General features: G+C 49.7%; 1 protein-coding gene across 4 annotated transcripts in view; it reads right to left on the bottom strand.

Moving 5' to 3' along the window:
- Positions 1-4,666: 4,666 nt before the first annotated feature.
- ZNF541 (zinc finger protein 541) overlaps positions 4,667-21,922 on the bottom strand; it is a 43,347-nt gene continuing 26,091 nt past the window's right edge. For 3 of the 4 annotated variants that reach the window (XM_058706965.1, XM_058706966.1, XM_058706967.1), the window contains exons 10-17: positions 15,718-15,781; positions 14,941-15,083; positions 14,495-14,598; positions 12,556-12,631; positions 11,955-12,043; positions 5,856-5,996; positions 5,493-5,674; positions 4,667-5,380 (exon numbers count right to left, since the gene is read on the bottom strand). In XM_058706965.1, the coding sequence (XP_058562948.1) occupies positions 5,218-5,380; positions 5,493-5,674; positions 5,856-5,996; positions 11,955-12,043; positions 12,556-12,631; positions 14,495-14,598; positions 14,941-15,083; positions 15,718-15,781 (962 nt within the window). In that variant the 3' untranslated portion in view covers positions 4,667-5,217. The remainder of the gene's footprint in view (positions 5,381-5,492; positions 5,675-5,855; positions 5,997-11,954; positions 12,044-12,555; positions 12,632-14,494; positions 14,599-14,940; positions 15,084-15,717; positions 15,782-21,922) is intronic. The other variant, XM_058706968.1, reaches the window with a different exon arrangement.

Here is a 21,922-nt window from a genome sequence, read left to right as displayed (position 1 = left end):
GATCTGCGCCGGCCAACCAGCGGTCTGGTAGCGAGGTGCGCCCCTGCCGGCCACGCCCCCGCCGGCGGCCGCACTCCGCCCCGTGACTCACCGTCTCCAATCGGCGAGCCGCCGCTTCAACGCTTGCGCAAACAGCCGCGTAGGACACCCCACTCTTCCTGGTGCGCCCTACTATATCCCACGTGACTCGCATAAGCCAATCGTGGTCCCCGCCGTCAAAGACCCGCCCCGAAGTGCCCCCCTCTGGCTCCTGCTCCACCAATCAGCAGCATCCTCCGTCTCGGCCGGTACCTCCCCGCGGAACTTGCGCCCCAGTCAGCTGACCACCGACCCTCACGTGACAGCTCCGGATCCAGGCCGCAAGATACGCCCCGCCCCTGTACGGGTTTGACAGGTCTCTTGCGCACCTCCTAGGCCCCGCCTCCGCGCTTTATCTCGCGTGGTGCTTCACTGGGAGACGCGTCAGCGGTGATGCATCCGCACTAGCTTTTTTTTTTTTTTTTTTGCGCCCTCTGCCGACGGATACTGAAACTGGTTTGGGACGGCAGTAAAGTACTTAGACGGGGAAACAAAACTAAGCAAGGGCTGTCTCTGGTTTAAAAAAAAAAAAAAAAAAAAGCTGTAGCAAGCGTATCACAAATTCAGACACCCAGAGCCCAGAACGTTGTTTTTAATACCATTGTCCAGTAAAAGGAACCAGGGCTCCTTGATAAATGGCTGCTGTGAGGCTTGGGCAGGAAATTACACAGGATGAGCCTGGAGCATCTCGTAGTGCCAAAAGGGAAATTTCGTGTGTCATACACACACACAAATGGTAGGGTATGTCAAAGAGACAAAGGAGGCAGCTGGAAGAGCTGCCCGTGGCCAAAGCTGGAACAATTCCAGCGATACAACGAACTAGGAAGAGATTATAATCCAATGTATAAAATATCCTCGAGCCCACGTTGGTTTAAGTGAACGGTCGAACAAATAAAATGGGGAGAACAAATATTTCATGCAGAAGAGCTCCAAATAATTTATGTAGATACTCCTTCCTCGAGAAGGTGAAGAGAAACTCCTCACTCCTTAGGGGACTGTTCGCAGTGATTTCCCTCCAGAGTGCAGTGTGGGAAAGGAATGGGGAGACCAAGTTTCCAGTGGAGAAACCTGCATTGTCAGCCAGGTGCTTGAGGTGAACACCTACGGTGGTGAGTCACGGTGACATAGTGTACTTTCAGTAATGAGAAGCCGGTGGCACTTCACCTCTGTGGTCTCTCTCCCCATCTCTCCCCATCAGACAAATCCCAGTTGAGGCACATTCTTGGAAATACTTGACCAGGGTTTTCAACACTGTCAAATCACTAAGAACAAGGAAAGTCGAGAAACTGTCTCAGTCAGAGGAGCCTACGGAGACATGACTATTAAATGTAATGTGGTATCCTGGTTGGGATCCTGAAGCAGAAGATGAATATTAGGTAAGAACTAAGGAAAGGTGAATAAAAGTATGGACCTTAGTTCATAACAATGTGTCAATATTGGTTCGGTAATTGTAACAAATGTGCCACAGTCATCTAGGTCATCTAGTAATAGGGGGAACTGCCTATGAGGTATATGGGAATTTTCTGTATCATTTTCAGTCTTTCTGAAAATCTAAAATCCACTCTACTAAGATTCTTTTTAAAAAAAATCTAAGTTCTTGGGGGAGCCTGGGGGGCTCAGTTGGCTAAGCATCTGACTTTAAATTTAAAGTTTTTTATTTACTTATTTTTGAGACAGACAGCATGAGTGGGGGAGGGGCAGCTAGAGAATCCCAAGCAGGCTCCGCACTGCCAGCACAGAGCCCGATTCGGGGCTCAAACCCACGAGACTGTGAGATCATGACCTGAGCCGAAACCGAGAGCCAGATTCTCAATGGACCGAGCCACCCAGGCGCCCCTAAGCGTCCGACTCTTGATTTCGGCTCAGGTCATGATCTCATGGTTGTGAGATTGAGCCCCGAGTCGGGCTCTGTGCTGACAGTGTGGAGGTTGCTTGTGATTCTCTCTCCCCCTCTCTGCCTCTCCCCTGCTCCTGTGTGCGCACGTATACTCTCTCTCTCTCTCAAATAAACTTAAAAAAAAAAATCAAGTTCCAGGGCCCTGAATGACTCCAGTTATGAATGTCTGTGTCAGAATACAGGAACATGCATTTTCTTACAGGACTCCCAGCTGATTAGGATATGCAGACGATTCAAGGCCTGCCTGGTGAGCAAATGCTGTTACCTGGAGGTGGGGCTGGGGTTTAGCAGGGGCGGGGGGGGGGGAGAGGGTGGCAATTCACAAGAAACATTTGCTCTCTTCTTACGTTCGGAGGCTCTCTTGGGCCACCCACTTGTGGTTGCTGCTGTATTCTGACCACATGGCAGGTGGAGGTGAGTCTGGATTACCACAAGCCGTTTCGGTTCCGTGTCTGGCCAAGCAGCCCTATCATAAACGCTTCTGTTTGATTCAAGCTGTTGAATTTCAGGGTGATCTGTTATGCAGCAAAAGATAGCTAATACACCACGCCACTGTTAGGCCAGCGTTTTTCATTTCCGGAAGGTTAGCTTGGCATTTAGGGTGGGACCCAAACCATGATGGCGATGGCGGGAGGACACGTTAACTAGCAGCTGCTCCGTTCCCACGGTGCACCCTGTCAGATGCTTCATTTCCATTTTCTCACTTAACAGATACGTGGCGGGAGGAGGCGCTTTGCATCCCATTTCACAGAATGAGAAAACCAAGGCTGAAACAGGGAAAGTGACTTTCCGAAGGTCACAAAGAAAGGAGTCAGGGGGGCGCCCGGGTGGCTCAGCCGGTTAAGCGTCAGACTCTTGATTTGGGCTCAGGTGGCGATCTCACGGTTCATGAGTTCTGTGCCCCCCCCCCCCCCCCCGCCCCATGTAGGTCTCTGCACTGACGTTGCAGAACCTTGCTTAGGATTCTCTCTCTCTCCCTCTCTCTGCCCCTCTCCAGTTCTCTCCCGTTCTCTCAAACTAAATAAACTTAAAAAAAAAAAAAAAAGTCAGTATGTAAATTCCGGCCGGTAGGATGCCTGAGCCCCTTCCCTTCGTCACAATGCCGAAAGGGCTTCACACTCATCTTGCTCCTTGGCTCCCCCTCCCGGCCCATCTTTAAGACTTACTTCGCCACAAGCTGGCCCCTCTGTGAAGGCTCCTGACACCACCCTCTACACAGCTCCCCCGCAGCCCCTCAGAACACAGCACACGGTGTAACAGGCACGAACACACCTCTGACGTGTCCCTCTCGTCCCCATCTGACTTCATGGCATCTAAGCAGGTGCCACGCCCCGGAGCCACCATGGCAGCCTTGACCGGTCCTTTCCCTCGCCGCCTCTCCCTGTGACGGGAGCCCATCACCAAGCCGGAGTCTCCCCCCCCCCCCCCCCCGAGATGCTTGCCGTCCCGCTGCAGCCCCGACCACCACCTTCCCTAACCACCACGTCTGCTGCTCAGACTCGCCACCCGGCCTCCTGCCAGCTCCGCAGAGTCGCCGGAGGGCCTTTGGAACACTCGCCACCAGCTCCCGCGGCAGGGTGTGCTCCTCCGTGCCGCCCGCCGCCTGGAATCCAGATCTTGGCCCCAGCGGCCGTCCGTGTGGCCTTCCCTGGCCACCCGCCTGCCACAACACCGTGGTCGCTCCCTAGGACCCGGCCCCCTGCTTCATTTTCTTCATGTCACTCTGTGGACACAAGGTCTACCCGCCCGGTAGCCGTCTCTGCTTCCTCTTCCCTTCCTGGCAGACAGAATCCCCGTTCTGATCCGGTGGCAACAAGCTCAAGGGATCCCCTGGTCCTGGTGACAAACCCTGAGGGTCCAGGAAAACTGGGGACATTTTCCTTCCAACCGCCAGGGCTCATCTGAGGAAGAGCTTGGGCTACACCTCTGCCAGTGACACAGGAGGGGCATTCTGTCTGGGGGCTGCTATGAGCTTTCCTGGCTCTTCAAACGGGACACAAGGGGGGGGTGCCTGGGGGGGGGGGCTCAGTTAAACGTCTGACTTCGGCTCGGGTCACGATCTCGCGGTCCGTGAGTTCGAGCCCCGCGTCGGGCTCTGTGCTGACAGCTCAGAGCCTGGAGCTGCTTCGGATTCTGTGTCTCCCTCTCCCTCTGCGCCGCCCCACTTGCGCGAGTGTGCACACGCTCTCTCAAAATCAATAAACATTAAAGAAAAAAAATTTTAAAAAAGGGACACAAGGGAGGGCCGTGCTCTCTTCCCCACCCCCTCCGAAGGCCTGCCACACCGAGGCTGGCTGCCGCTGGCGGTCCTGGATCTCCCGGCTGAGCCACCCCACCACTGTATGCCCCGATTGCTGAACCCTATGGTGACCTTCCTGCTCCTGTGGCCGCGAGCATAGCCACGGCCAGGGTCTGCAATCGCCTTTTCATTTATTTATCACCGCTGCCTTCCCACTCCTAGAATGCAAGCTCCACAGGGAGAGGGACCTTGTTCCTTGCATCACGGTGGCCCCGTTGCACGGATCGGGCGCTGTCTGGCTCATTAGGTGCCTAATAGGTGCTGGCTGAACGCGTGTATGGGGCCCCCAGCTCCTCCTGGGCAGGAACTCCGCTTACGCATCTCCGTGGCTCCAGTGAGAAGCCGGGGCTCGAAACTCTGTTGGATCAGCAGGCCAGGGAAGCCAGAAGACAGCCGCTCAAGAACCCAATTTAATAAGACTTACAAGTCGACACGTACAAAAAAAACCTAACCATGTACAAGTCCTTGCCAGACTAGGGACTGAATCTGGAAAGCAGAGAGACTCCGCTGGGGAGGGGCCCCAACAGGCCGGAGATCTGAAGGTATCTTCCCACTGATTCTCTACATCTCGGCCTTATCTAACAAATGTAACCAAACCCCAAAACTGAGGCTAAGATTTAAGAGCTACCCAGGTCTGCCTCGTTCCCTCCCCACGCCTCCCTGCTCCGGGACAGAGTAGGACCGAAAGAAGGGGAGACACTATCAACCTAAAGAGCGTGGAGCCTCTGGCACTGGCCGACAGGGACGTCACCGCGGTCTGGCGACTGGGTGCTTCTCCTGCCTATTTATGGCCAAACGCCCACCGTGTTTCCAAGCCGGGCTGGCCACTGCGGGACGGTGAGGGTGGGGAGGAGGCAGAGGGGGGCCCCAGACACCCCGGAGAGGCCGAGGGGAAGGGCTGCGGGGCTGCCTCGCTGCCTCGCCCCAGCTCTCCACCCAGGCGTCACCACTGCAGGGGCCCGATGTCGGCCCCCATCTCCTCCTCCTCGTCCTCCTTCAGCTGGAAAGGCTTCACAGGCCACTTCACCCGGACGACGGGCTCCACGTGGTCCTGAAGCCGGTGTCGCTTCATGTGGGCGTTTCGACTCTTGATTTTGTCGAACACTCTGAGGAGCCACCAGAGGGCGTGGGTCAGAGCAGGCGGCAGGGGGGTCACCCGAGGGCAGGGGGTGCGGGCACGGGCACAGGGCACATCCGGGGGAAGGGAAGGGCTGGTACCTCTCACACTCCCTGCAGGGGAAAACGCCCCGGCCCTCCGCACTCCCCGGCGGCTCGGGGGTCCGCTTGGGGCCGGCGTTTGGGCTAGAGTTGAGAATGGACTCCCTCCTGTAACTCTTGGTCTTTATCTTGAACTCGGGAGTGGGGCGGTGGCTGGGTCTCTCCCGAGGGCTGCAAGTGACCTGCGAGAACAGAGACACGGCCGCTGTAAGGGTGCCGGCCCTCCACCCTTCTAAGGGAGGCGCTTTCCTCCGCAGGGAAACCCTTCCCTCCGGGCGCCCTTCCCTGTTCCTTAAGCTGGATGGGCCGGGGCCTCCGGATCAGGGCTGACCTCCAGCCCCCACCTTCCCCCAGACCTTCTACCTTTGCTTCTGTCCTGTCTGCCTCCTCTGGCTCTCTCTTGACCCTCTTCTCCAGGCCTGGGGCTCGGCCACAGTCAAACTTGATCATTTTTTTCCAGACGTAATAGTACTCAACACACTGGGCCACAGTCTTTGTCTGAATCTAGTGAAAGAAAACAGAAGCCGGCGATGGGAGGCACCTCACAAGCGAGCGAGGGGCGTCCCGTGTCGCCGCGAAGCCCCAAGTCCCCTCCCCCCGGGGCCAGTCACTGTCTGAAAGCCCTCCTGAAATGCCTCTGCTTCAGCCTGGGGCCCCCTTCGCTGCAAGGGGCAGAGAATCACAAAGCCCTCGCGGCTGGGGGGGGGGGGGGGTTCGGAGCGAAGCCCCCATTAGCCAACACCGGCTAAGCTCTGCACCCTGAGTGGCAAATCCATCCCGGGGATGCTTCCCTGCGGGAAGGCGCCCTAGAAGGCGTGCCGCGAGCATGCTCACTGTGGCATCTCGCCCGGTAGCCGCCTGCTTCCCCACCGGGACTAATGCGAGCAGAAGGCCCTCAGGGGGTGCCTCCCGGCCTTTGTGACCCGTCGCAGGGCCCCCGAGGGACAGGGAAGAGTGGCCCACGAGAGGAGGAGGAGGTTCTGAGGGCACGGTTTGATCCTGGGCAATCAGACCCCACTTTGCTCCTCCCCCCACTGAGAAGTGATGCCGTGAACGGTACCTTCTGTAAAAACAAAACACAAGGGAAAAGTTTAACGGCTCTGGAAAGAAAATGGCTCAGGTAAATCAAATTGGCCATTTAACATCTGGAGCTCACTTCAGAAGAGATCTCCTCCTCCGTGTGAGTTTTTGTCAGCTTTGTGTGTCTTCACAAACTAAGGATCAAAATAGTACATCTCTGCCCGTCTAGGAACTATCACTAGGTTAAAAAACAAAAACGAAAACAAAACACATTGAGCTTCTGCCTCCAAACAAGACAGAGCAACACAGGCTAGAGCTCTCTCCAGAACAGTGAAGAGACAACAGGTAGAATATACGAAAGGACGGTCGGTAAGACATCAGGCGCCAATCAAAGAAGCCTTGCTGAGAGAAAGAAAATAGACGACCACCTTGGGAGAGTTTCCAGGCCACAGCTGGGGGAGGGGGGCGACCCAGGCAGAGCCCGGCAGACTCCCTGAGTTGGAAGGGAGCCGAGTGCCTGGGACCAAGGTGGCAAGAGTCCACAGGACAAAGTACAGCAGAGGAGACGGCGGCACGGAGGAAAACGCCAGAGATCCGGGCGGCGCTGCCCTCGAGGATTCAGCGAAGTGCGTGTGAAGAGACCACACGAAGCTCGGTAAGGGCGCATCCAAAACGATCAGAGGGAAAGGTGCCCGTGGCTCTCATGGGGACAGGAATGGTGTGTGTCCCCACCAGCTGGGGTGGAAAACCTCCTAATTCACAGGGCACTGGTAGAGTAAGGAGGGGGGTTTTGCCTCAGAAATGGGGAATAATTAATTAGCCTTAGATGAAAGCTGTTCTGGTTCCAGGTTTAAAAACCTAAAGGCAATACTCCAAAGGAACAAGCTGTGGGGCGCCTGGGTGACTCGGTTGGTTAAACTCTTGATTTGGCTCAGGTCATCATCCCAGGGTCATGGGATTGAGCCCCGTGTCGGGCTCCAACAGCCCGGCGGGGGGGGGGGCCTGCTTGAGATCCTCATTCTCCCTCTCTCTGCCCCTCCCCAACTCGCACACATATGCTCACTCGCTCTCTTTCGGTCTCAAAATACATAAAACTTCAAAAAAAGGGAAAAAGTTGTTTTCAAGTAACTGTGCCAGAACAAAGTTCAAGGATATTTATAAGAATGCAAAAATATCCAGCACCCAATAAGCCGAAATTCACAACGCCTGGAATCTAATGAAAAATTACCAGGCAAGCAAAGAGCCAGGAAAATATAAAATGTGGAGAAAAGTCAATCTGTCAAAATCAACCCAGAACACACACAGATGTTAGAATTGGCACCAAAGTGGGGTGCCTGGGTGGCTCAGTCGGTTAAGCGTCCGACTTCGGCTCAAGTCATGATCTTGTGGTCCGTGAGTTGGAGCCCCCCATCGGGCTCTCTGCTGGCAGCCCTGAGCCTGGACCCTGCTTCGGATTCTGTCCTCTCTCTGCCCCCACCCCTCCCCCCGCTCGCACTCTCTCTCTCTCAAAAATAAATAAGCATTCAAAAAAAATAATAAAAATTTAAAAAGAGACCCAAAGAGAACTTTTAAGGACAGAAAAAAATCTAAGATGAACACTACACCGCATGGGATTAATGACAGATTCGGGGCCGCAGGAGGAAAGATGAGTGAACTTGAAGACGCAGCGACAGAAACCATCCAAAATGAACCACACAGAGGGAAAACAGTCAGATAGATGAAAAAGAGCGTCAGTGGGCTGTGGGGCAAGTGCAGGAAGTCACACACACACACACACACACACACACACACACACACACACACCAGTGGGGTCCTTGAAGGTAAAGGGAGGGACACGAGACATATTTGAAGAAGGAAGGCTGAATATCCCCCAATTTAATAAAAACTCCAAACCCACAGATCTAAGAAGCTCAACAAACCCCAACCACAAGGGGGGGGGGGGGGAAGAAGAAAACGATGCCAACGCACACCGTAATAAAACTGCTCAAAATCAGGAGTAAAGAGAAATTCATACAGCCAGCCACAAAACAAACAGAAGACATGTGTTATACATAGGAGCAAAGACGAGGAAACCAGGAGATTTCGTGCTGGAAACAGTAAAAGCAAGAAGAAAATAGAGCAACATCTTTAAATTACTTCAAGACTTCAAAAAAAAACTCAAACTAGAATGCCACACTTAGCAAAGATAGCTTTCGGAAATGAAGGCAAAATAGAGACTTTTTTTAAAAAGTTTATTTATTGATTTATCTGGAGAGAGAGAAAGAAAGAGAGAACGAGCACAAGTGGGGAAGGGGCAGAGAAAGAGAGACGGAGAGGGAGACAGAGAATCCCAAGCAGGCTCCGTACCACCAGTGCACAGCCTGATGTGGGGCTCGATCTCATGAACCGTGAGACCATGACCTGAGCCAAAGTCCAACGATTAACCCACTGAGCCACCCAGGTGCCCCCTGAATAAAGACTTTTTTAGATACACAAAAGCTGGAAAAATCCATTACTAGCAAACCTACACCACAAGAAATGTGAAAGGATTTACATTGATCTAGTTCTTTCTGGAAAATGATACCTGATGGAAACATGGATCTACACAAAGGGATGCACAGCCGTGAAACGAGGAACTATGTGGGTAAAAATATGACTTTGTATTATTGAAATCTCTCTAAAAATAACTGGCTGTTCGAACAAAAATAATAACAAGGCATTTGGGGGTTTATAACATACAGAAAATAAGATGCATAACGATAATACTGTAAGGGCCAGGAGGAGGGACAGAGGTACACTAATTCTGCACGCAAAGTGTTATCCAATTACTTGAAGGTTCGACTGTGGTGAGTTAAAGATGCGTAAAAACCCATGGGGCGCCTGGGTGGCTCAGTCGGTTAAGCGGCCGACTTCGGCTCAGGTCACGATCTCACGGTCCGTGAGTTCGAGCCCCGCGTCGGGCTCTGGGCTGATGGCTCGGAGCCTGGAGCCTGCTTCCGATTCTGTGTCTCCCTCTCTCTCTGACCCTCCCCCGTTCATGCTCTGTCTCTCTCTGTCCCAAAAATAAATAAACGTTAAAAAAAAACAAACAAACCCTAAAGCCACCACCAATGTAATAACGAGTTATAGCCAATAAGCCAACAAAGGAGATAAAACAGAATCCTAAAATTTACTACTCCAATAACCTAAAAGAAGGCAGAAAAAGCAGAAAGGGGAAACAGAGATCAGGTGAGACATTCAGGAAACAAACAGCGAGATAATGGACTTGAAGCTAACCGTCTCAACAATCACGTTCAACGTGAATGGTCTAAACACCCTAACTAAAATACCGAATGTTAAAAAAAAAAAAAAAAAAAAGCATACAATGGAATATTACTCAACCAGAAAGAAGAATGAAGTCTTGCCATTCGCAACATGGGTGGAGCTAGAGAGTATAATGCTAAGGGAAATAAGTCGGAGAAAGACGAATACCACGTGATGTCACTCACATGTGGAATTTATTTTTTTTTTTATTTTTTTTAACGTTTATTTATTTTTGAGACAGGGAGAGACAGAGCATGAACGGGGGAGGGGCAGAGAGAGAGGGAGACACAGAATCTGAAACGGGCTCCAGGCTCTGAGCTGTCAGCACAGAGCCTGACGCGGGGCTCGAACTCACGGACCGCGAGATCATGACCTGGGTCGAAGTTGGACACTCAACCGACTGAGCCACCCAGGCGCCCCTCTCACATGTGGAATTTAAAAACAGTTGAAAAACAAACAAAAAAAGAGCAAAAGAGACAAGTAAAAAAACAGATTCTTTTTTTAAATGTGTATTTATTTATTTTGGGAGGGGGGGGAGGGGCAGAGAGAAAAGAGAGAGAGAATCCCGAGCAGGCTCTGCACCGTCAGTGCAGAGCCCAAGACGGGGCTCGGACTCAAACTGTGAGATCATGACCCGAGCTGAAACCAGGAGGTGGACGCCTAACCGACTGAGCCAACCAGGCGCCCCAAGGGAACAGATTCTTAACTACAGAGGACAAACTGGTGATTACCAGGGGGGAATATGGGGGCGGGGGGAGGGATGAAACAGGTGAAAGGGATTAAGTGTATACTTATCTTTTTTTGTTTTAATTTTTAAATTTGTTTTAGTGTTTATTTATTTTTGAGAGAGAGAGAGAGAGCGAGCAGGGGAGGCACAGAGAGAGAAGGAGACACAGAATCCGAAACAGGCTCCAGGCTCTGAGCTGTCCGCACAGAGCCTAACGTGGGGCTCAAACCCACGAACCATGAGATCGTGACCTGAGCCAGAGTCGGATGTCAGATCCAATATGCCACCCAGGCGACCCAAGAGTACGCTTATCTTGATGAGCGCTGAGCAAAGTACAGAATTGCTGAATCATTATATTGTACACCTGAAACTAATGTAACACTTCGTTAGTTATACTTCGATTAAAACAAATTAAACAAAAGCAACATCCAACGCATGCTACTTATAAGGACACACTGTAAATGTGAAAACACAAATATGTTAAAAGTAAGAGGTTGAAAGAAGATATACCACGCAAACACCCATCACCTTCTGAGAAAGCTGGAATGGTTGCCTATACTGGTACCAGAAAAACAGATTTCGGAGCAAAAAAATAATAGCAGGGATAAAGGGAATCATTTCATGGTGATAAAAAGGTCCATTTAATGAAGGAAACAGGAATCCTCGGTGTTTATGCAGCTAAATCAGAGCTTCAAAATACATGAAGCAAAACCTGATAGAACTACAGGGAAAAACAGATCCACAGTTATAGGCAAGTATCTTACTATCCCATTCTCAATAACTGCTAGAGCACATAGACAATAAAGGTACGGAAAACCCAAACCATACGATCAACTGTCTTGAACCGGTATTTATTTATGTATAATTTTTGTTAATGCTTATTTTTGAGAGCAAGAGACAGAATGTGAGTGGGGGAGGGGCAGAGACAGAAGGAGACACAGAATCGGAAGCAGGTTCCAGGCTCCGAGTGGTCAGCACAGAGCCCGACCCGGGACTCGAACCCACGGCCCGTGAGGTCATGGCCTGAGCTGAAGTCAGACACGCTTAACCGACTGAGCCACCCAGGCGCCCCTGTGTGCTTTTTTTTTTTAAGTTTGTTTTGTTTTTTTTGAGAGAGAGATAGAGAACAAGAACGATAGCAAGCAGGGGAGGGGCAGAGAAAGCAGGAGACAGAATCTGAAGCAGGCTCCACATTGTCAGCACAGAGCCCAACACGGGGCTCGAAGTCACAAACCATGAGAAGATCACCTGAGCCGAAGTCGGGATGCTTAACCGACTGAGCCACCCAGACGCCCCACGAGCGTGGCTTTTTAAATTAGAAACTGTTTATGATACAACCACAGTGTCACCCCCGAGGGGCCCTTCAGCTCTAGCCCGGCTCAGCTACGCGAGGCGGGGCCTTGTCTACACCGGCGCGCCCACATTCACCTTACCGTCTTGTGGATCAAGTAAAAGTCCTTCTTGTGCGTGCAGAACGCCTTCTTGAACAGCCTCTTCTCCATGGGGGTCCAGATGTCTGAACCTATTCGAGAAATAGCCAAGACGGGGAAGGACATGGCTGAAGGGCAGACCCCCCTCCTTTTTACAGCCGCCATTACCAAGCACAATTATGCGTCGAGCCTTCTGCTAAGCCCCTTCCTTGCTTAATCTCATACAACTCTCACAAAAGCCTTAGCAGGTAGGGACCGTTACGATCTCCTCCTTACAGATGCAGCAACTGAGGCTTCCGTTGGTTGGGAGACTCGCCGAGGCCAGGGCCCCAGCCTGCCTGACTCCAGGGCTGGCGTGCTCACCGCTGCGCCCCAGCCTGCCTCCACCTCTCCCTGGTGGCCGAGCAGAGCGTGGGAGGGGACCCTGGGAAAGGGGGAGGGTGGGGTGCAACCAGCAGAAAACCGGCCCACGGAGTCACTCCCCGAGAGGACAGGCCCTTCTGGAAAGGCAGGTGAAGGCCCCAAGAGAACTTGCTGTTGGGAGCTGACCGTTCACAAGGTCCCGGCCAGGCAAAAACCACACCCGCCGCCTTGTTCCAGTCACCTGTATAGCGGTAGTCGGCCAGTGGGTGAGTCTGCGGCTTCTGGGGTCCTCTGAGTAAGAGGGTCTCCAGGGCAACCTGAAACGAGGAGCGTGGCAGGCGATTTTTTGTTTCATGCATTCGAAAAACACTTAGGGGCCACCTGGGTGGCTCAGTCGGTTAAGCGTCCAACTTCGGCTGCGGTCATCATCTCGCGGTTCAGGAGTTCGAGCCCCGCGTTGGGCTCTGTGCCGACAGCTCGGGGCCTGGAGCCTGCTTCCGATTCTGTGTCTCCTTCTCTCTCTGCCCCTCCCCTTGCTCATGCTCTGTCTGTCTCTCTCTCAAAAATAAACAAACGGTAAAAAATTAAAAAAAGCAAACACTTCGTGCCCTCCCTCAGACCTTCTCCGGCCCTACTGCTCGGAGCTTGAGTGCTCCCCGGACTGGCCACCACCCGTGAACCATTTGCGGATGCGGGGACTGCATCGCTAAGCATACTGGTGAGTGCGGCTGACAGATTTCTTGTGGCAAGATTTTCCTGATGTGGGAAACGGTGTGGGGATTTATTCTGGCGTGAGTGCCTTCCTTCATCGAGGACCCGCATTTGGAATCGCACTGCCCTCGACCACTACCCCCCTTCATGTTCTTCATAGCGCTAACTACCAACAATTTTTTAAAAACTTATTTCCTATTTTAGGGGCGCCTGGGTGGCTCAGTCGGTTGAGTGTCTGACTTGCGCTCAGGTCCTAAATCTCAGTTCGTGAGTGCAAGCCCCGCATCGGGCTCTCTGCTGTCAGCACGGAGCCTGCTTCGGATCCCCTGTCTCCCTCTCTCTCTGCCCCTTCCCTGCTCACATTCTCTCATAGGTAAATAAAACATTAAAAAAAATTAAAAATATATTTCCTGTTTCGACTCTTCTAAAACGTAAGCCTGCAAATAGAGGGATTTTGTCCTGCTCACCAGAGTAACCCCCATCGGGGCCAGCCATGTAATGCGGGGAACCCAGTGCAAAACAAAAACACCGGCCCCCTGTTCAAAAATTATCTTAATTTTCATTAAGAATTTCAAGATGGTGGCAACAGCATGAAACCGAGACTGGGGCCCCCGAGCCGGCCCTGGACCCCGTGCCACGACATTACCAAGCGCTTGAGACAACTCTTATCAATATGTGTTGACTCTGCCGAGCACCTCCTACACGCCAGCCGCTGCCTCTGAGCTTGAGAAAAAGCCATGACTGTGGCACCAGACTCTTGGGGACTTGGCTCGAGTGATGAGACTTTTCCTCTCTCATTACTCAGAGTTGGTTTCTTTTCTAAATGTCAAGAATGTGAGGAGGGTCCTTGGAGTAGGCAGAGGCATGGCTGTTGCATCAGGGGTTTTCACATGTGGGTTTTTAATCGAGGAGATAGAGCTCGGTAAATAAACCCAATCAGGGGCGCTTGGGTAGCTCAGTCGGTTGAGCATCCGACTTCGGCTCAGGTCGTGATGTCGCGGTCTGTGGGTTCGAGCCCCGCATCGGGCTCTGTGCCGACAGCTTGGAGCCTGGAGCCTGCTTCGGATTCTGCATTTCCCTCTCTCTCTGCCCCTCCCCTGTTTGCACTCGGTCTCTCAAAAAATAAAATAAGAAATGTCAAAATAAATACAGAAACCCAATCAGTGCAGGACCCGAGATGGGTGCACTGGGCTGTGGCTCCCCAGTGCCCCTGAGCTGTCTCCAAGGGACACTGGCACTGCTGTTGCTCCCGAGAGACGACTGGTTCACTGAGCCGGTGTCTGCGGCTCACAAGCACCACACCGATCCCAAAGCCGCGGGAGAAGGACGCTTGGCCTTCCTTCACTCTCCACGGGCCGCACGCACACCCCGGAGCAGACAGCACGATGCGCGCACCTGCAGCCTCCGGCCCCGGGAGAGCAGGGAGCTCCCCCAGACTCCCCCTCGCCCTGCCCCTGCCTCCACCTCACCTGAACGCTGCCCTGGGCTTCGTGCAGGCAGTGCAGGGCGAGCTCCAGATTGGTGCCCCCTCCCGGCATCACGCTGGAGCAGGCCACGTTGCAGAGCTCGGTCACTGTTTCCAGCCAGCGGTCCCAGCGGAGGGTGAGAGAGAAGAGACACGCGGAGTCACCAAGTGGCAGGGCGGAGACTTCCCTGATGGCACAGAGAGGGGCTCCTTGAAAGCGGGATGAGGGAAGGGAGGCACGAGCACTCGCTCTGAACGGCCTGGCCCGAATCGTGTGAGAAGGGAGGTGGGTGCAGGAGACGACAGCTCAGGAGAAGCAAGAGTGCACCAAGCATGATCCCGTGCTTCTTGGCCAAGGTGAGAACTGGGGGGGAGAAATCCTCAGACGGCGGGGGGGGGGGGGGGGGGGGGGCAGGGCCCTTGGGAATTCGGCCGCAGAGTCTCAGCCACCTCTGTCCTGCGTTTCCGGGTTGGTCATCACATCTCCCCACGGTTTCCAGACCAGAGAAGCTACGTGCTCATCCACTCCGGCCAGCGACCTCTCCTGGAGCTCCGGGATCTCAGCCTGAAACCGGCTTCCTATGTTGATGTGTCTGAAATGAGGCCACGCACACAGACGCGCGAGGCGTACACGCGTGAGCAAGACGGGAAACGCAACAGAGACGCGCGGCGCGCCCTGCTCTCGGGCCACAGCCCTGCCCTGGGGAAACCCTCTGCCATCTGTCGCGTGTGTTGAGTGTCCCGACATCCCCGACAGACACGTGCGGGCATCCCAGAAACCTCTCCAGGGACACTTCCTTCCTTTCTCTGACTTGTCTTATTGCCACATCTCTGGCTTCCGGTGTCTCTTCGGGTCTAGGATAGGGGAGGTATACGCTGATACCTGGCATGCGTCTACATCCATGGCCATATTGATCTAGCCATGTGCCACGGACACTCAAGGGTCTTGCGCTGGACCATCACCAATTCCACCCAGAACCCCAGGGTCCTGGACATTCTGTCCCCCTGACCCGGCTATGGTACATCTGGACAGAAGGAATATTGGGGGGAGCTTCCCACATCCACCCACAGAAACGCACCCCTTCTCTTTTAGGGAGACTCTGGAGCTAGACACGGTCCCCTATGATGCTTTTCCTTGGGAAAAACAGACACTGGCTCACAAGGAGGGGAAAAGTACCCCCACTTTGGAAGGACCCACCCTCCGGTGCCAGGTCTGTTCCAACTCACGGTTCAATGCTGATCTTGGCGTCATCCTTTACCATGCAGATGCCAAAAGAGCCATCCACTTGATCTAGAAAACACACAACAAAAAGCCTCAAGAAGATGGACCACGAGGGATCTGGGGGGGGGGGGGCGCGCAGGCTCTTTAAGATCGCGTGATAAGGAGGCTCCTCACGAAATTAAAAATAGAACTACCACATGATCCGGCAATCCCACTTCTGGGTATTTATCCAAAAGAGCTGAGATCAGCATCTCAAAAGGAATATCTACACTCCCACGTTTATTCAACACTACTCACGGAGTGGAGTAATGTCCACCGACAGAGGAGCGGGTAAGGAAAATGTGGTATTTACATACAACGGAATACCGTTCAACCTGTTTTTGTTTTTTTAATTTTTTTTTAACGTTTATTTATTTTTGAGACAGAGAGAGACAGAGCATGAATGGGGGAGGGGCAGAGAGAGAGGGAGACACAGAATCAGAAGCAGGCTCCAGGCTCTGAGCCATCAGCCCAGAGCCCGACGCGGGGCTCGAACTCGCGGACCGCGAGATCGTGACCTGAGCTGAAGTCGGACACTTAACCGACTGAGCCACCCAGGCGCCGCGGTTTTGGTTTGTTTTTAAGGAACTTTTCAGATGCAACAACACGGATGAGACTTGCGGACATTATGCCAAGTGAAACAAGTCACAGAGAAGGAAATACTGCATGACTTCGCTTCTAGAAGTACCTAAAATCCTCACTTGCGCATAATCGGAGCGGCATGGTAGTTGTCAGGGGCTGGGGATGCTGGGGAAGTGGGTACTGAGAACTCAGTGAGCATTAGGTCTCAGTGAAGCCAGATGAATAAGCTCCAGGTCTCTCACGCTACTCTCCTGTTAACTGTTTTTATCACAATAAAACACAGTTTTTTTTTTAAAGTAGGCTTCACATCCAGCGTGGAGTCCAACGTGGGACCCAAACTCATGACCCCAAGTTCAAGCCCGGAGTTGAGATCAAGAGTCAGATGCTTAGCTGACTGAGCCACCCAGGTGCCCCCACAATCAAACACAATTTTAAAAAAGATCGCACGAAGGGGCATTGGACTTCCAAAAGCAGAGTAAGGGACTCAGCAGAACAACAAATTCACTGATAAAAATTATTTTAAAGAACACTAAGTGAGGGGCGCCTGGGTGGCTTGGTCGGTTAAGCGTCCGACTTCGGCTCAGGTCACGATCTCGCGGTCCGTGAGTTCGAGCCCCGCATCCGGCTCTGTGCCGACAGCTCAGAGCCTGGAGCCTGTTTCAGATTCTGTGTCTCCCTCTCTCTGTGACCCTCCCCCGTTCATGCTCTGTCTCTCTCTGTCTCAAAAATAAATAAACGTTAAAAAAAATAAATAAAATAAATAAATAAATAACAGTAAGTGAAAGTCTCTGGAAGCTGTCCTAAAGGCATACAGCATTTTACAAAATACCCACTCAAGAAAGCAACTAAATATTGGTAAGAACAGCAAGAGTCTGTGGCATCCGCCCATCACTTACCCACCCACCCCCGCCAGCTCTGTGTAACAGGAGCTCTGCCCGGAGTGCCCTACTCCAGGCAGGTGCAGCCAAGGAGACAGGTTCCCTCTGCCCACAGTTCCCATGCTTAAATAACTAAAGGAAGATATGATAAAGATTTCTAACAAAGACAGGATACCATTAAGAGACAGAATATATAAAAAAGGACCAAATGGGGGGCGCCTGGGTGGCGCAGTCGGTTAAGCGTCCGACTTCAGCCAGGTCACGATCTCACGGTCCGTGAGTTCGAGCCCCGCGCCAGGCTCTGGGCTGATGGCTCGGAGCCTGGAGCCTGTTTCCGATTCTGTGTCTCCCTCTCTCTCTGCCCCTCCCCCGCTCATGCTCTGTCTCTCTGTCCCCCCCCCCCAAAAAAAAAGGACCAAATGGAAATCCTGGGGTTAAAAAAGTACAATAGGGGCACCTGGGTGGCTCAGTCGGTCGAGGGTCCGACTTGTGCTCAGGTCATGATCTCGCAGTTCATGAATTCGAGCCCCACATCCGGCTCGCTGCTGTTAGCCTGTCAGCACAGAGCCCACTTCAGATCCTCTGTCCCCCTCTCTCTGCCCCTCCCCCACTCACACTCTCTCAAAAAAATATTAAAAAAATAAAAAAAATACAATAACCAAAATGAGGTCAACGGTAGGTTTGCGCTGGCAGAAGAAATGATCAGCAAACTCCAAGATCAATGGAAATTATGTAATCTGAAGAACAGAGAGAAAAAAAAGAATGGAGGAAAATAAGAGTGAGCCTCAGAGAAATGTGGGGCATCATTAAACGCAGCAAAATACTCATAATGAGAGTACCAGAAAAAGAGGAGGGGCAGAAAAACACGAATCATGGCTTTGATGCAACAGCTGAAAACTTCCCACATTTGGTAGTAAGGAAAGGAAAAGAAAGGAAAGGAAAGGAAAGGAAAGGAAAGGAAAGGAAAGGAAAGGAAAGGAAAGGAAAAAGATCTAGAAATCCAAGAAACTACAAACTCTAAATAGAATAAACACAAAGAGATGTACATCCAGACACATCTTTGGCAAAATGTTGAAAGCCAAAGATAAAGATCTTGAAAGTACAAAGAGGAAAGCAACTTATTCCGTGCAAGAACACCCCAGTCAGATTAACGGCAGACTTCTCGTCAGAAACAATGGCAGTCAGGAGGCAGTGGGATAACATATCCAACCTGCTGAAAGTAAAAAACTATCAACCAAGAATCACATCCAGCAAGCTCCTTTTCAAAAGTAAAGGTGAAAAAAAGTGATTCTCAGATAAATAAAAATTGCGAAGATTTGTCGCGAGACCTGTCTTATGAGAAACGGTAAAGGTGGAATATCACTCAGTCATAAAAAGGAACAGAATACTGACATAAACTGCAACCGAGGCGAAGCCTGAAAACATCACACTAAGGGAAAGGAGGTGGTCACGAAAGACCACATATTATAGGATTCCACATGTGTAATGTCCAGATTATACTAGCAGTTACCTGGGGGGGGGGGGTATACCTGGGGTTGGGGGGCAGGGACAGGAGTGGCTGCTAATGAGTGTGGGGCTTCTTTCGTGGGTGATGACAATGCCTGAAAGTTGATGGTAGTAATGGATGCAGTTCTGTGAACAGAACTAAAACCACCGTTGGGAAGGCAAATTGGTGCAGCCACTCTGGAAAACAGTATGGAGGTTCCTCAAAAAATTAAAAATAGATCTACCTTACGACCCAGCCATTGCACTACTAGACATTTATCCATGGGATACAGGGGTGCTGTTTCGAAGGGACACATGCAGCCCCATGTTTATAGCAGCGCTATCCACAATAGCCAAAGTATGGAAAGAGCCCAAACGTCCGTCGATGGATGAACGGATAAAGAAGATGTGGTCTATATATACAGTGGAGTATTACTTGGCAATCAGGAAGAATGAAATCTTGCCATTTGCAACTATGTGGATGGAACTGGAGGGTATTATGCTATGTGAGATTAGTCAGTCAGAGAAAGACAAATATCATATGACGTCACTCATATGAGGACTTTAAGAGACAAAACAGATGAACATAAGGGAAGGGAAGCAAAAATAATATAAAAACAGGGAGGGGGACCAAACAGAAGAGACTCATAAATATGGAGAACAAACAGAGGGTTACTGGAGGGGGTGTGGGAGGGAGGATCGGCTAAATGGGGAAGGGGCACTAAGGAATCTACTCCTCAAATCAGTGTTGCCCTATATGCTAACTAATTTGGATGTAAATTAAAAAAAAAAATTAAATAAAAAAACCTCACTGCATTACATGCTTTAAAGGGATAAACCGTATGTAAATTAGATCTCCATAACGATAATAAACACCAAAGAAAGTTCTTTAGACTGAAAGCAAATGACACCAGATAGTAATGTCAATCACAACAAAAAAACAAAGGGTGCTGATAAAGGTAATAATATGGGTAATTATAAAAGTATAATCATATATTTCTTCTCTTAATTGACTTAAAAACCAAGGACATAAAACAATATGTATTGTGGGCCTATAGTATAGAAAAATGTACTATATGTGACAATAACAGGACAAAGGAGTTGCATTGGAAAAAAGAAATAATACCCAGATGGTAACCTGAATCCACAGGAATAAATGAAGTTATTTGTAATGGTAAATAAGAAGGTTGATATAACAAACTCTATAAATAATGACTGTTTCCCTCTATTATCTTTTTTCACATAACAAAATTATATAAAGTGATAATGATGAAAATATATTTCTGGGTTTCTTTTTTCCTAATGTTTATTTTGAGAGAGCATGTGAGCATGAGTGAGGGAGGGACAGAGAAAGAGAGAGAGAGAGACAGAGAGAGAGAGAGAGAGAAAATCCCCAGCAGGCTCCATGCCACCAGTGCAGAACCCAATGTGGGGCTTGAACTCATGAACCATGAGATCATGACCTGAGATGAAACCAAGTCGGACACTTAACCGACTGAGCCACACAGGCGCCCCTATTTCCGGGTTTCTAATATATAGATAGATACATATAATACATACATACGAAATATATATATATATGTGTATATGTATACACAAAACAATAATAGCAAAAGGGTTAAAAGGAACGGAACTAGATAGCAATGTTTCTGTATTTTATTAATATATTAATAAATTATTACACAACTAAACACACTCTGACAAATTAAGATGTATGTTTTAAATCCTAGAGCAACTCCTAAAAAAATGACTAAGAAAAAGTGAAAAATTAATTAAAGGAATTGACAGGTTATACAAGAAAATATTCATTTAGTACAAAAGAAAGCAGATAAGGAACAGAAGGAGAAAATGACATGAGACAAATAGAAAGTAAAAAGTAAAATGGCATATGCAAATCCAACCGTATCAATATAACATTAAATGAGAATGCTTAAACAAACCAAACAAAAGCTAGTTTGTCAGACTGGATTAAAAAAAATACATCATCCAACCAATGCTGTCTGTAGGAGACACGCTTTATTTTCAAAGACACAAACAGGCTGAAAGTAAAAGAACAGGAAGGAATATACCAAGCAAACAACAACCATAAAAGAGATGGAATGGCTACACTAATGTCAGGCAAATGAGACTTTAAAACAAAAAATATTACTAGAGATAATGATAACATTATCACAACGATGGCAAATGATATCATAATAAAAATTCAAGCCATCAGGAAAATATGGCAATTATATAAACATAAATGCACCTAAAAACAGAGTCCATAAATACAGAAAGCAACAATTGACAGAATTGAAGGATAAAATAGACAATTAAAAAATAATACTTGGAGATTTCAATGCTTTCAATAATGGACAGGACAACTGGGCACAAGATAACAGGAAGTAGAATACTTAGAGGAACTAGACATTGCAGACATCTACAATGCATTCCACCCACCACCCAGAGAATATACTCTTCTTAAGTACACATGGAACATTCTCCAGGGGAGAACACATTGTAGCCCATAAAAACGCTTCAAGAAACTTAAAAGCACTGAACTAATACAAAATATGTTGTCTGATCACAACAGAATTAAATTCAAAATCAGTTTAAAACAGGCAATTTGGAAAACTCACAAATATGTGGAAATTAACCAATGCACGCCTTAATCAGTGTTATCAAAAAACATTAATAAAAAAAAAACTAGAAAACACTTTTGAGATACATGAAAATCAGAATAAAACACACTAAAACTTATGAAATGTACCTAAAACAGTGCTCTGAGAGAAGTTTATAGCTATAAATGTCTGTACTAAAAAAGAAGAAAAATCTCAAAACATTTATGGTCAATTGGTTTTCCACAGGGTGCCATGCTAATTCAACAGGAAAAGAATAGTCTTTTCAACAAATGGTGTTAGAACAACTGATATCCAACTGCAAAAGAATGAATCTGGACTTCCACCTTATAAAATATATAAAAGTGAACTTAAAATGGGTCACAAACAAATTTAAGACTTAAAATAATAAAACTCACAAGAAAACACAGAAGTAAATCTTTGTGACCTTTGGTTAGGCAAAACCTTAGCTACAACATCAAAAGCACAAGGGACAAAGAACAAATTGGACTTCATCAAAATTTAAAACTTTAGTACTGCGGGGCACCTGGGTGGCTCAGTCGGTTGAGCGTCCGACTTCAGCTCAGGTCATGATCTCACGGTCCGTGAGTTCGAGCCCCACGTCGGGC

This window comes from Neofelis nebulosa, chromosome 17 (genome assembly GCF_028018385.1).
Source record: "Neofelis nebulosa isolate mNeoNeb1 chromosome 17, mNeoNeb1.pri, whole genome shotgun sequence".
NCBI lineage: Eukaryota > Metazoa > Chordata > Mammalia > Carnivora > Felidae > Neofelis > Neofelis nebulosa.
This window is presented reverse-complemented; position numbering and strand designations above follow the sequence as displayed.